A 15525-nucleotide genomic window follows, 5' to 3' on the forward strand; every position below is an offset into this window, starting at 1 on the left:
AATGACGTCTAATAGACGTCAATGGCAGTCAATGTGTTAACACAGACAACAATCTGCTCTGGCTAGCAGCTGAAAGCTTTACTCGCTTGTCCTCCTCCTGGAGTCTCTCTGTCTCTCTCTGCGTGAGTCTCACACACCCACACACCCACACCCACACACACACCACCTTTATCCATTTATATGTTGGCTATTCAAAAATAGCAGATCTACTCACAGCTCACAGCGCACATAAACCAATTTGGGGGTCCTTAGCACAAAAATAATTGAGAACTACTGCTCTAGCCTTACTGAAATGGACCTGAGTTACCACAACAGCAGGACTACTTTTTCCATCTACACAACAAAACTCAAAACGCGTCGTAACGGCGAATTTTCCCTCCCAGAAATCATCATGCTGGGGTTCAAGTGGTTAATAACCGTGATGACTTTTTTCACTTTCATCCACATACCATTAATTTTCGTTTCTTTTTTTTTTCCATTAACCAACTCCAACCTCATCCAGTGTTCTCTCCTGCATGCGGACACAAGGCTCCATTCACTGTGCTGCAAAGTATTACTACCACATTTCATCCCAGCTGTCCGTTTTGGGGTTTTTTTTGTAAGAGATTTCTGAGGGCTTGTATTGTACCAAAAAGAGAAGGGAGGAAAAAAGTAAGAGCACTCAAGAAGGATTCATTATTTAATGAACATGAGAATTCAATAAAAGAACAAGCAAACCGCTCTGGGCCACCGAAAGACCACATTTTAACTGAAATGGTGCCACTTTGGTTAAGAATGTCCAAGAGGCAAGAGTTGAGCCCTGCATTCCATTCCAGTCATGGGTACATGAACAGATAATGTCCAAAAATCTCCCTCCGCTATTTTACAAATGAATCCAATTAGTCCCCTGTGTTCTCTTGCCTCTCCCCAGAGGCTGTGGGGGGAAGCTTTCATAAGGACGGCCATGTTGGTTTTATCTGTACAGGGGAAAGTGGGAGAAGGTGGGGCTGGTGGGCGCCCGAAAGCAAAAGCTAGCCACAAACCCGTGGGTAAATCTTGATAGGTTAACTCATTAAGACCGGGAACGCATCTGTGTGTCATTTTAGATTTCTTTGTGCTATTCAAAAAATAGCAGATATAAAAGCTTATAGCGCAGCACCGAGTGCCGCACTATGAGCTTGTAGATCGGCTATTTTTGAAAAATAGTGAAAATGTGTGCAAATATTTTTATATATATATATTTTTTTAAAAGGAAAACACTTTGCTTCTGGGGGTCCCTATTACAAAATATTTTGAGATGGGGGTCTGCGACCAAATGCATATAATTTTGGGGGTCCTCGACACCACTTATATAGAAACATACGTTTTTCAAAAAAACTGTTAGGATTTAGAAGACATTTAGAATCCCCCAGAAGCAAAGATTTGAGTTACAAATGTTCTCTCTAAAATAATAATAAAATACATAGTCAAAGATTTGCGCAAACTTTCACTATTTTTCTAAAATAGCATATCTACAAACTCGGTGCCACGCTATGCAAGCTTGAAGATCTGCTATTTTTGAATAGCCAAAGAAATGTAAAAATGACACAAAGATTCTTTCCCGGTCTTAAAAGGTTAATGACAGCGATTACGCCACCAGGCTGAGCTCTCTGGTTGGACGATACCACGGAGCGATAGGGAAGTTGGAACCATCCTCCCCAAGGGGATGATGGGAAAGCTTCACGCCGCCCAACACTTCAGAGCTTTTTCCCAGTAACTCACATACTGTAGGATTGATATGGGCATGTATGTGATCACGGTGGGCACTGCGCTGTAACGTGCAATGTAGAGCAGTGGTTACTCAAACTTTTTTGTGCCAAGGACCCCAAAATTGATATATATATTTGGCTGTGGACCCCCATCTGAAAATGTTTTGTGCCAGGGACCCCCAGAGGAGAAGATTTGTGTTTAAAAAATGCTTCATTATTCAAAGTTTTTCAGACACTTTCAAGATGTTTAAAAAATGTTCAAAAATAGCAGATGTACGTATACTGATGACTTCCGGGATTCTCCATCTATCGACATAAAAGGGTCACAGACAGACATACAGATAAAAAACGTGCAAGACCATGAATCCACGCATTTGCATTGACAAAGCATTGTCAGATTCCGCCCCAGAGGTAAAATAAAAGTGCGGTGGGAGCGTGCCATTAGGCTGGAAACCAGAGCAATCTGACAGTGCAAAAAAAAGGCCCTCTGCAGATTAGTCTGGCCCCGCTCGGTTGTGATTGGATTTGGCTGCCCTCAAAGTTTCGGGCCACCAATCAGGGCCCGGTATGCAAATATGGGGCAGGTTTATCACTAGAGGCTTTTTTTTCCCCACACAGAGAGTCCAGACTATTATCTACGCAGTGATATTAGTCTGGCCATACCAGGCTATCTCCATATATGGGCATAAAAGGGACAAACTGGTACAGGGGGTACACTAGTGGCATAAGTGAGTGTGACATGCATTCACAACTTGCATTGTTCCCGACCAGTGTTGCCAGGTCTCCTTATTGTAATTTCCCCCCAAGATTTTATTTGAAAATAGCAAATCTACAAGCTCACAACGCGTCGCGATGCGACGCGTTGTGAGCTTGTAGATCTGCTATTTTCAAATAGCTGATGTATGTTTAAAGTGCTCATTTGGCCCATAGTCGCTTCTTTTGGGCTTGTTTTCCTAGACCTGGTTGCTTGTTTCTGTCACAGAATCTGGAAACACTGTTCCCGACTTGCATCGCCCCCAGAGTAGGCTGGTGACGTAGCACTTTATGTTGTCAAGATGGCTGTTTTGCCATAAACACAGCCAACAAGGACAACAAGGCCATCAAAGGGTGGGTTCTCACAACGTGTCGCATCGCGACGCGTTGTGAGCTTGTAGAGCTTGTAGATGAGCTTGTAGTTTTAAAAAATTGTTGTACTTTTACTTTTGGTACTTTAAGTATTTTTACTCAAGCAAATTTTGTATTTGGGACTTTTACTTGTAACAGAGTACTTCTTAAGTAAAACATTTGAGTACTTTTCCCACCACGGCCCTGTGGCATCGTCGCTGGCGTAAACTTTTCAGTACAACTTGTTCCGGTGGCATTTTGAGAGATGCCACCCACACAAGGATGCTGCAGTGTTGTGGCTGCTAATAATGGAACTTTAGCCCTGCAACAAACACATAGAGATAATGTTGAACATTGCGATGGTGCCCCTATGTGCTCCCATGCAGCCCAGCTGGGCCCGGATTGAATCCATGTGTCTCTCCTCCTCCTCATACTGTCTCCATGTTTCCCAGAGTCTGTCTCCCAGCATAAAAGGGAGTCGACCGACCGGCCTCTCGCCTTGAGCAAGGAAACAAATGAAAGAAACATTCAAAGGAATAATAAAGTGTTACTTTTTAACCACATTAACCCTGGCGTCCCTATTTTGGGCCTTTGTTGTCATAAGCCCTAGTTCACTTCAGACCAAAGATTTGCAACAAGACGAAAAACCGTTTTAAGGCCTGATGTTATGCTTTGTTGTACCACGTTGTCACATTCCCCGAAAACAGACGATCTACAAGCTCAGAACATGTCGCAGACGTGACACATTCTGATCTTGTAGATTGGCAATTTTTGGTTAACGGTGCGTAAATTAAGCATTAAGGTCCGTAACACATTGACTACCGGGAATTCATTCATTCATTCATCCGCCACCGGCAGCGCTTTTACTAATCTTCGAGACCCACAGAATTATGTTTTGACCAGATATCTGTGAGGGAGGACAAGGGTCTCTTCTATTATCCGGAAAGAGGAAAATTGTAACCGCAATCTTCCGTTCTTTAGTTATCGGCAGTTGAATATGGCTTGTTTTCACCAAAAACGCAATCTGGGAAAATAAATCTGAGACAAATGTATTTTTAGAGAGTGTAGAATTATCCAAGGCCTTCCAGGGCTTATTATCGTGGGTTATTATCGTGATTATCATTATGTGTGTATTTCCTGCTTAATTATGATCTTATACCGGAGTGATATGCCAAGTTATTATTCTAGGAGTTCATATGCTTATATGAAGGTTAATACTGCTTATTTGGAGTTATACACTGAAGTTATAATTACAAATATATACAAATTCTAAAAGCCACAACACAGCAGTGGACTTTACACATGTCACCTGAGTGTCACATGAGGGTTGATTGATTAGGTCAGATAAGGAGCTGGGGGACAGTGGCTACTGTTTAAGAACAGTGCTAAAGCCTGTGTTTCCACATTTAAGACAATACACAAGTCACATGATTAATCAACAGAAGGTTACACCCACATGGGTAGACGAAACCCATATAAGTAGAGTGGATGCTCAGATTGCTCACTAAACAGGACGAAGTGTTCTGCATGCATCAGTGCTAGTTACCAGGGTGTTATGGCTGCGTTCGTCATTTTCCATTGCGAGCTCCAAGAGAATGACGGTAAGAATTGAGTTTACACGACAATACATTTATATATTTCTGTTATGTTTTATACTTGTGTGTGTATATTTCATGTCAGTAATTTGTCGTTGTGTTGTTGTTTATTTTTCATTTTCTAAATGTTTAACCTATTGACCCTGACTCTTAACCTTGACCACATGGCCTATACAGGGCTACTGGCCTAAAAGTGGTTAAAGAGTGTGTTTGTATTGTGTGTTAGTATAATAAAACCATCAAAGACACAGGTCTGAGTTGTGTCCGCTAACTCGGTTGCTCAAATACTAAATCTAATTAATTGCTTGTGTGACTGGCTAGATAATTGTACAGAGACAGAGTTAGTCCGGACGGGCTGGAATTACGAGATTTCCGGGTGTATTCTTCTTCGGGAGTTCCAGGATCAGTCACAGGTTGCGGAAGAGCGCCCTCTATCGTAATCACTGGAAAAACCAACTGACGTCTATAGCAGTGGTTCTCAAACTTTTTAATTTTGAGACCCACTGGTCTATAGACGTCCATGGCAGTCAAGTGGTGTATTTGAAATTACTTTTATAGACTTCAATGGCAGTCAATGTGTTAAAAGGAAACTTTGCCTTTTTTTTTTACCTAAATCGTTCTGATGATTGTGAGGAGATCACCACTGTAGCTAGTGAAAATAAATCAAATCCAAGATCCACATTGGAGCCATGCAGCATGGCATGACACCAATGTGGATCTCAAGATTTCATGTGACCTGATGTCAGTCAGCTATGACGTCAGTCATATATCGTTGCTGTCGGGCAGAAACCTCTAATCTCCATCCTCTAGCTTTTTTGGGGGGTAAATTAACGCCCTATACTTGATTATACTACAATGTCACACAAAAGCATCAAAAGTAGCAGATCCGTTCGCGCCGCGTTTTGAGCTTGTAGATCTGCTACCTTTTGATATATTTTTTTATTTGAATCCTGAAAAGTAACAGTTTTTATATGAGGTTTCCACCCGAGACAGAGACGATATGACGTATGACGCCAAATGTGGGCGAGGTTTCAGCCCAATCAGAGCTCCATTGATACAACATTTAAATATGAAACATTATGTGGAAAAAAGAATGCATGGAGTACTACTGTACAAGTACTAAGTTGGCCTACTGCCTGGCTGTGTGCATACGAAGGTTGGCAGTGATCTGTCCAGCCAACCACAGCATGGCTCCGGACAAACACACAGACAGACCCCCTTGTGAACTGAAATTCACTGTAAAAAGACCCATATATGTCTTCTGTGTATTTCTGCAGAGACATTCAAGACAGAGCCATGTATAGGCTCCATGCACAGCAGCCATTTTGGAAAGAAATTGGGCCTCTTCCTTACATCCTTCACAGGTGTTACCAATGATACTAATGAAGGCTCTGCTCCATTTAGTGTAGCACAATGGTTCTCAAACTTTTTAATTTCAAGGATCCCCATAACTCTGAGAGTGTACAAATGGAACCAAATAGACCCGTAACACCCGTAAGGGGCCATTTGGAAACCCCCTCAAGGAACCATGAGGGTCCCTGGACCACACTTTGAGACCCACTGGTGTAGCAAAGTGTTTCCACAGTGAGCCAACATGCACAATATCAGCACCCTGACTCTGTTTGACCAGAAAGGAACAGAGCCTTCACTAGTATCATTGGTAACACATGTGAAGGAAGTAAGAAGAGGCCCAATTTCTTTCCAATATGGCTGCTGTGCATAGAGCTCATTACAGAGTTGCGTCACCAGCAGAAAACAGCGCCGGTCACGTGGTTCATGTCAACTCGAAATAGTGACAAACGCTCATAGACTCCAGTGCATTCCATAAACTTCCGGCCCGATGAAGTGAACGGAGGTGACGCAACTCTCCTTATATGGCTCTAATTCAAGAAGTGTGCTCGTGACGTCAAACGTGTCACTTTGCGTCATCGGGTGCATAGCGATGCATTTGACGTCACAAGCGTACGCTGCATTTCGGGGTATATATATATATATATATATATATATATACACAAGAAATAAGGTAGCCCGTTTCTTTCCCCACACTATGGGTTAATCACAGTTAGTCAAACTAATTGATTTAAATTGATTATGAAAACATATATAGATGGACTGTACCAAGCACGGACCAACCACACAAACAAATCCAACTACCACGGGGAAAGGATACTGAACTGCAAAAGGATTAAAGAAATCTTTACTGACACCACCGTAACCCCCTATTACACCCTCTATTACACCATCCCAGTAACGATTCAGGTTGCTGCTATATCTGCTGTTACGGTGTCTCCGACGCTACGGTACGGATAAATAATGTTATCTCGGTCTTCGCCGTCCTCCCCAGGTTCAGCCGCAGGCCCGAGTACCGATCCAGGTTCAGCCGCAGGCCCGAGTACCGATCCAGGTTCAGCCGCAGGCCCGAGTACCGATCCAGGTTCAGTCGCAGGCCCGAGACCCTCCCCAGGTTCAGCCGCAGGCCAGAGTACCGATCCAGGTTCAGCAGCAGGCCCGAGTACCGATTCAGATTCAGCAGCAGGCCCGAGTACCGATCCAGGTTCAGCAGCAGGCCCCAGTACCGATCCAGGTTCAGCCGCAGGCCCCAGTACCGATCCAGGTTTAGCAGCAGGCCCCAGTACCGATCCAGCTCGGCCCGACACAGGAGAGCCACTCGGAGGAGCGGGTTGGGACTCTGACTCGGATCTGGGGGGTCTTGGGATGTTTGACTGTGGCGGCACATCGGTGGAACTAGAGTTTGAGGCCGCGGCGGACCGCCTCCAAGAGCTGGTTCAAACGGCGACCAGGGACCAGTTGTTATACTTGTACGCCCGCTACAAACAGGTCAAAGTGGGGAAGTGCCATACTTCCCCACCGGGCTTTTTTGACTTTGAAGGACGGAGGAAATGGCAAGCCTGGAAGCAGCTCGGCGACATGGGGGTGGAGCAGGCCATGAGGGAGTACGTCTCTTGTATCAACGCGTTGGATCCTGAAGGCGACGGCCGCGAGGAGAGACGTGGAGCAGAGAAGACGACCGGTTTCGGAGGACCGGTGGTCAGCCGTCTATACCGGGAAGAAACTATCAGGGAAGAGGATAAGAACATCTTCGACCGCTGCAGAGAAAATGATATCGACCGCGTCGGCAAGGCCATCGATTCCCAGGAAGTGGACGTCGACGCTAAAGACGAAGAGGGCCGGGCTCTCCTGCACTGGGCCTGTGACAGAGGACACAAGGAGCTGGTGTCTCTGTTGCTGCGGAACAAAGCCGACGTCGACCGTCAGGACAACGAGGGACAGACCGCGCTGCATTACGCGTCGGTGTGTGAGTTTGCGGACATCGTGGGGCTCTTGCTGAACGCAGGAGCCGACCCGTCCATCAAGGATCTGGAGGGCTCCGTCCCCGAGGAGGTCACTGGATCCAGTGCAATCTCCTCCCTGCTGCGCCAGAACACTGCTCCTTAAGGCTAGGCACCTGAAAAGACCCAGTCCTATAGCCCTCAAGACTCTTATAGGGAGGGCCCACTGGCTAGACCTGGATTCTAAGTGTTTTACTGTAGTTCAGAGTGATTTTATTCCATTTCAAATGCTTTAATTGTATTTTATAATTTTATTTTATTTAACTCTACTCTACCACTATTTGGTTAATTGTTTTGTTGATATATAAAACATAAAAAAGAAAACACTTCTCAATCATTTGGTTATTTGAAAGAGATATCAATAGAATACAGGATTTTGTTTAAAATCAGACAATTTCCCTGTAATGTAACTCTGACAGTGCAAATGGAACCAAGTGGACGTATGCATGGGTCAAAAGGTTCCATTCGTCCACTCTCAGAGTGATATACACTCTCAGGATTATACAGTTTTGGGGCGCAAAATGGCCTGGTGGTTAAGGCGCATACCACATATAATGTAGGCTCTATTCAGGCATGCAAACAGCCCGAGGTGAAAAAGGTGACAACATGTTGTTTTCTTTCGGGTCAGGTGTCACACAATTGCCCTATTTGGGTTCAAAAAGGTGACTGTAGCTGAAAAGTGACACTTTTGCATGTCTGTCTATTGCAGCCTGACAACGAGTCGCGGGTTCGATTCCCGAGCCCGATGACCTTTGCTGCGTGTCATTTCCTGTCTTCCACTGTACTATCCAATAAAGGCAGAAAAGACCAAAACATATACGTGTACAGTTATAGTGTCACATCAGCTTCCGCGGCGGCCATTATGGCGTGCGGCTCTGGCAGAGAACGACACCTCAGCGCACTTATCACCACGGGGAGGGGGTAAACAAACAAAATGGATAAACACAAAAAAACAAACCACCGATTCTGGCCTCTGGTTGTGATGGCTCGGAGAAAAATAGCTCCCTCTCCACCCTTCCTGTACTATACACACACACGCATGCACACATGAACACACACATTATACGCATGAGCGCGCACACACACACACACACACACACACACACACACACACACACACACACACACACACACACACACACACACACACACACACACACACACACACACACACACACACACACACACACACACACACACACACACACACACACACACACACACGTCAGAGTACCCTGGCTCTCTGTCCCCGTGGGCACTGACAGAGCCCCTATTTCAGGTCAAATTGAGCATATCGCCCCTGGTCTTAGATAAATGATTACATTCTTCGACCGGGCTGCGTTTGCTTTGGCCCGGACGCGCAAAATAACAAGCCCTCGACGAAACGTTTAGCCCCGCCGCGCGGCCCTCCGTGAAATCGTGCAGGAAAAAAATGCCAAGCATGACTTGAACCTTGAACCCCCCCCCCCCCCCCCGGTCCGGGGAGCATGCAGGACGAGAGGGGTTCAACGTGAATCGGGGAGGATATGGGAGAGAGAGGGCGAGGAACTCGCTTTTGCCAGGAATCTCCACGCTCCAAACTATCTATACGCTCTGAAAGAGGATGAATAAATGCCTTTTGTAGAGGCAGGAGGCGGCGAGCTGCCGGATGGAATCCAGGGCGTTAATAGGCCTCTGTGCATAACCAAAGATCCTTCATTGACCAAAGATACGCCATTCCGACCAGGCGGAAAGTTTCCGTGGCCGGATATGAAGCCAATAAGGAAGTCATTAAAACGTTGCTGTCCTCATTAATGGCCTAAAAGGCGTCGCTATCTCACCCTCCTGCTTGTTGCGGAATCCGTTTTATGCCATTAAACTCAATGTGTATTTGACCGGACATTACACTTGATTGTATTACCCCAGTGGTGGAAAAAGTACTCATATTTTTTTACTTAAGTAAATGTATCAATACTGCAATGTAGAAATACTCTGTTTACAAGTAAAAGTCCGGAATTCTAAATTTACTTAATTAAAAGTACAAAAGTATTGGTATCAAAATGTACTTAATGTACCAAAAGTAAAAGTACTCATTATACAGAATGTCCAATTTCACAACTTTTCAAATGTATAAAAATCTTTTGAAAATAGCAGATCTACAAGCTCTCAATGCGTCGCGATGCGACGCATTGAGAGCTTGTAGATCGGCTATTTTCAAATGGCCGAAATGTATATAGGGCTGAAGTGGTTAATGCAGGTTTTGTAATAATAATCAAATTCTACAAAAGTAACTAGTAACTAAAGTTTTCAAATAATTGTAGTGGAGTAACAGTACAATATTTGCCTCTGAGATGTAGTGGAGTAGAAGTAAAAGTATTGAAAATTGGAAATACTTTAGTAAAGTAAAAGTATACCTCAAAATTGTACTTTAAGTACAGTACTTGAGCAAATGTACTTAGTTACTTTACCCACTGCTATATAGTGTTTCCCACTCAAATCTGCTGCCCAGCCAATCAAACAAGCCGTATGCCACCTTCTGGAAACCACCAGACTACAGTTATATACAATGCAACAAAGCCCATTTAACTCTGAGAGTGTTACAGATGTAACCGAATGAACCCGCTAACGGTTACATTTTTGTACACTCATACCAATGGATATAAATTAACGCAGAGGTTACGGTAGCTTGGTCTGTTATAATAACATCAGAACACCAAGTTGTTGCTTTTATCTGTCGGTACACCAAGCAAGCAACCTCACTCTGTACTCCCACACATAATACACACACGCACACACACGTGCGCGTGCACACGCACAAACACAGTTATCACCAAACCACTGGGCATATGTCATCCCCCCCCCCCCCCTCCCCTCTCTAGCGGACCACCTAGGATAGCCAGCCAGATGAGGCCTTTGGCCAGGCACTGTGGTGTGTGTGTGTGTGTGTGTGTGTGTGTGTGTGTGTGTGTGTGTGTGTGTGTGTGTGTGTGTGTGTGTGTGTGTGTGCGCGCGTGTGTGTGTGCGTGTACGTGCGCGCGCGCGTTCAAACACCATGACGTCTGTCTAAGTCATCTCCCACACACACTTGCCTCACCGCATTTTACGGCCATGCTGTTTTGACTACGATAGCTTTATCGACAAACTGATAGGACAGCAGCAGCAGGTCCTCTTTTAAAAAAAGTGCAATTGATGATGCACAGTTTGCCCTCCGCTGACCTCGACTTCAGCCGTTGTAATACTCCCTTTACACTGTAAAACCTCTGAGTGTACAACATTTACAGCTCCATTTTGCAAAACAGCAAAAGCTACTTTGGCTGTTTTCAATGGTGTAAAGTAACTAATTACATTTACTGAAGTACTGTACTTAAGTTAAAAATATATATACTTTACTGGAGTATTTCCAATTGTCTATACTTTTACTTCTACTCCACTACATCTCAGAGGGAAATCTTGTACTTTTACTCCACTAGAAGTATTTGAAAACTTTAGTGACTAGTTACTTTGCATAAATAAATTATTACTGTATAAAACATTATATTAACCACGTTAGCCCTATTTTATACTTAGGCTATATGCGACACGTTGGGAGCTTGTAGATCGTCTATTTTCAAACATTTTAATACTTTCACTTTTGGTGCCTAAAGTACATTTGGATACCAATACTTTTGTACTTTTACTCGAGTACATTTTGAATTCCGGACTTTTTCTTGTTACAGAGAAACAGAGTTTCTACATTGCAGTATTGATTCTACATCCCACAGCCCCCTAATTCACTCTGATAGGGTAAATTTGGCCACATTTGCATATCAGAGTTTAAATTAACACTGCGGATTCCTGACTTGTGTACTTCCTGTAGTCAGTGGACTATACGGGAATGTTTCCCGTCGGCCAGAGCCAGTTAGTTGTTGCATTGTGGTTTTTCAGCCCGTTCAGTTCAGATCATGATTAATCCATTAAGACCCGAAACGCATCTGTGTCTTTTTTTTACGTTTTCTTTGGCTATTCAAAAAAATAGCAGATCTACAAGCTCGTAGCGCGGCACTCGGTGCTGCGCTACGAGCTTGTATATCTGCTATTTTTGGGGGAAAATCGCGAAAATGTGTGCAAATCTTTTAAATATTGGGGGTGTCCCTGGAAGAAAATATTTTGAGATGAGATGGGGGTCCGCGGGCCAACTACATATATATTTTGGGGGCCCTTGACATGAAAATGGTTGAGAACCACTGGTTATAGCAACATACGTTTAAAAAAGAAAACACTTTTAGGATTTAGAAGTCATTTGTAGAATCCCCAGAAGCAAAGATTTGAGTTTGACTTTAAAAATAAGATATATATATATATATATATATATTCAAAGATTTGCACATTATTTTCACGATTTTATGAGCTTGTAGATCTGCTTATTTTTGAATAGCCCAAAGAAATCATTACACGGATGTTTTCCCCCAGTCTCAAGACCTGAGGGCGATTCTTAGCTAATGTCTTCCAAATCCCAACTGTCTTCTGAAAAACTTGACGTTTTCATGTCAAGGACCCCCAAAATGATATGTATTTGGCCGCGGACCCCCATCTCAAAATATTTTGTTCCAGGGACCCCCAGAAGCAAATATTTTAGTTAAAAATGTTCGCTTTAAAAGAATATATATATTCAAAGATTTGCACACATTTTCAAGATTTTTCATAAATAGCAGATCTACAAGCTCATAGCGCGGCACTCGGTGCCACGCTACGAGCTTGTATATCTGCTATTTTTGAATAGCCAAAGTATAAAAAAAAAAAGCTTTTTAGCTCAAATCAAAAAATGACACAGATGCGTTCCAGGTCTCAATGGCTTAAGGCGAGCTGAGCTCTAATGTAATGGGAGAGCTGTTAGTGAAACAGTATGAGGGCCCACAGCTCCCCTGGCTAAAAAGTTCTTGATCTAAAAGCGGCCCGTTCCGGAGCGGGAACCACAAAAACCCCAGCCGACCCGTCTGTGTTCCATCCAAACTAAGGGAACTGGAACCGGGAGGACCTACTCTCTTATGTGTTCCTCCTCCTCCTCCACGAGGAATGGTAACAGAAACACAAAGGAGTAAGAGAGAGACCAAGCTTTACACAGAGCGTGACCACCGTAAAAAATGTGATCATTTGTCTTTTTAAAACTCTTTTGGACCAATAAAAAATACCAAAACAATAATTGGGGGGCCGCTCCTTTTTTTTTTCTCTCTCTTTCGGAAAAGGCAAATTCATTTCTCTGTGCTTGTCATCGCCTCTGAATATATGACGGAGGCGGTCGTAAAACCCGGGGACCTTGTGCGCACACACCCACGTATGTGCGCGCGAACGAACGAACTCGCGCACACACACACACACACACCAACACACCCGTCCGTGCGCGTTTGTTCGTTCGCCGGGACAACAACCACAAACTGAACAATATGCAGTAACATTGCAGTCAGTCCTTCTTCTTCCCCCCGGAGAGAAATCTAGGTCACACTCGCTCAAACACAGCCGTTATGAAAAACTGTTCATATTGGAAAGATCATTCTTGCTACTTCATCTGCAGCCACACAATCGCATACTGTGATCCAAGCACAGCACGGAACACGCTCAACTTGGACCTTTACACACACACACTGTGTGTGTGTGTGTGTGTGTGTGTGTGTGTGTGTGTGTGTGTGTGTGTGTGTGCGTGTGCGTGCGTGTGTTACACATTCAAACATCTACACCTGCATGCTGTTCCCCTTTCCTGCCATAACAGCATGTTGACTGCCAAGTTAATAAAGGACTTCCTCCAGCAAAACCAAGCACTCAGATGTGCCTCTTCAAAGAGAAAACACAGTTTGGCCCATAAATAAGCCTTAGAGAAGACAGTGACCTTTTTTAACAAGATGACGGTGGGGCCTGCACTTCATTCAACCTGCCTTTCCTTCTGACTCCTCTCTCGCTCTCTCTCTCTCTCTCTCTCTCTCTAGCATAAAAAGATTTCAGTGAACAGACCCAATGTAAGCAGTGATGCTGTGTACGCAGTCGCCCTCCTGTGGTGTGTTACTGCCACTGCACTTGGGAAAGTCCTCGTGGCCTATAACATTGGTTCTCAAAGTGGGGTCCGGGGACCCCTAGGGGTCCTTGAGGGGTCCCCAGCTAAATGATAGATTAGGCATCAAATGGACCCTTATGGGTCTGTAACTCTGAGAGTGCACAAATGGAACCAAATGCAAATGGACCCTAATGGGTCCATTTGGTTCCATTTGTACACTCTCAGAGTTAAATTAACATAGATTTTACAATATAAATTGAGGTGCAGTACAAGAGATAGAAATGCCATTAAATGGGGGTCGGTAGGCCTAATGCATGTCAAACTGGGGGTCCTTGAAATTTCAATGGTTAAGAATCACTGCTAGAGCCGTAAAAAATGTTCTCTTATGGGGTCCCTGGCATATCTTTTCAAATGGGGGTCCACTGGCTAATAAGTCTCAATTTGGGTAGTCTCGCGTAGCCTGGAGTCTGGAACTACAACTCCCAAAATCCGATTGAGGAAATTGGCACTTCCGTTCACGAAAATATATTTTAAAATATCTCTACACTTTGTTTTTTAATTTCCATTTCTGCTAAGCAGCAAGCTATGTATACTTAGATGATTTGTATTTATATTAGGATAAATTTGCGCGACTGTAAAGACGAAACGGAAGTGGGGAGGAAGCTTCACATCCGGTTTATATTCTAATCATGATCAGAGCTTCCGAGTCCCAGACTGTATGACCGGAAACATTTGAAAATTGTGGGAGGCAACAGTCTGGTAACGCGAGACTACAATTTGGGGGTCCTTGAAATGAAAAAGTTTGAGAACCACTGGCCTATAAAACCCCTCCAGGCTCATCTCTCGGATCAGTCAACAGCTCCGGGGTCTGTTCCTTTCGGGATGAATATATACTGTCAAAGTATTGACGTATTCGGTATAGCAGCAGCAGCCCCGATAATTACAATATCAACTCTGAGGCATCATATCATCATCCCTCAGAGTATGGGGACACGAAAAGACAGCCAGATGTGTGTTCATCCCTGGATTTAACCCCCTAAAGGGGAACTATCGGGGAGTTGCTCATGGTCACGCAGGACTCGCACGCACGCACGCACGCACGCACACGCACACGCACACGCACACACACACACACACACACACACACACACCTCTGCAGTCCTGCAGGCTATACGAGTACGAAGGGGACAGGGCCTGACGGCGAGACCTTTAACCCATTCAAACCGGTAACGCAACTATTTAACCACTTTAACCATTATTTGAGAAATCACGAAAATTTGCGCAAATCTTTGAATGTACTGTAACATGTTTAACTCAAATCTTTCCTTCTGGGGGGTCACTGGAACATTTTGGGTTGTCCTTGACATGACAAAAGTTTGAGAACCACTATAGCAACATAATAAAAAAAAAACAAGAACTGTTTTTTAGAATGATCTAGAAGATATTTGTAGACTTCCCCAGAAGCAAAGATTTGAGTAAAAACTGTTCGCTTTAAAAAAATATATACCGTATATTCAAAGATTTGCACCAGTTTTCACGATTTTTCAAAAAAATTGCAGATCTACAAGCTCGTAGCGATCTACTATTTTTGAATAGCCCAAAGAAATCTTAAAAATGACACCGATGCGTTCCCGGTCTTAGTGGGTTAAAGTTGGAAAATGACACCTCTCCCCTCTTTTCCCCTCAATCGACCTTTCCTGATGTCATGCATCCTTTTTCGCCCGAGGACTCATTACTCATCTGTTATC

General features: G+C 44.0%; 2 protein-coding genes across 2 annotated transcripts in view; one reads left to right on the forward strand and one right to left on the reverse strand.

Annotated features, from left to right (window-relative positions):
- The window catches only part of LOC308096368 (ERC protein 2-like), a gene marked incomplete at both ends in the record, with an annotated part of 339729 nt that overhangs the window by 185092 nt on the left and 139112 nt on the right, over positions 1-15525 (reverse strand).
- Positions 6740-7882, forward strand: LOC308097365 (acyl-CoA-binding domain-containing protein 6-like; the record flags this gene model as incomplete). Its single annotated transcript, XM_080445122.1, has 1 exon — positions 6740-7882. One exon carries the CDS (start codon positions 6740-6742, stop codon positions 7880-7882), a length of 1143 nt encoding a protein of 380 aa, XP_080301248.1.

Source organism: Gymnoscopelus braueri (genome assembly GCF_963280865.1).
Source record: "Gymnoscopelus braueri genome assembly, chromosome: 12".
NCBI classification, from domain to species: Eukaryota; Metazoa; Chordata; class Actinopteri; order Myctophiformes; family Myctophidae; genus Gymnoscopelus; species Gymnoscopelus braueri.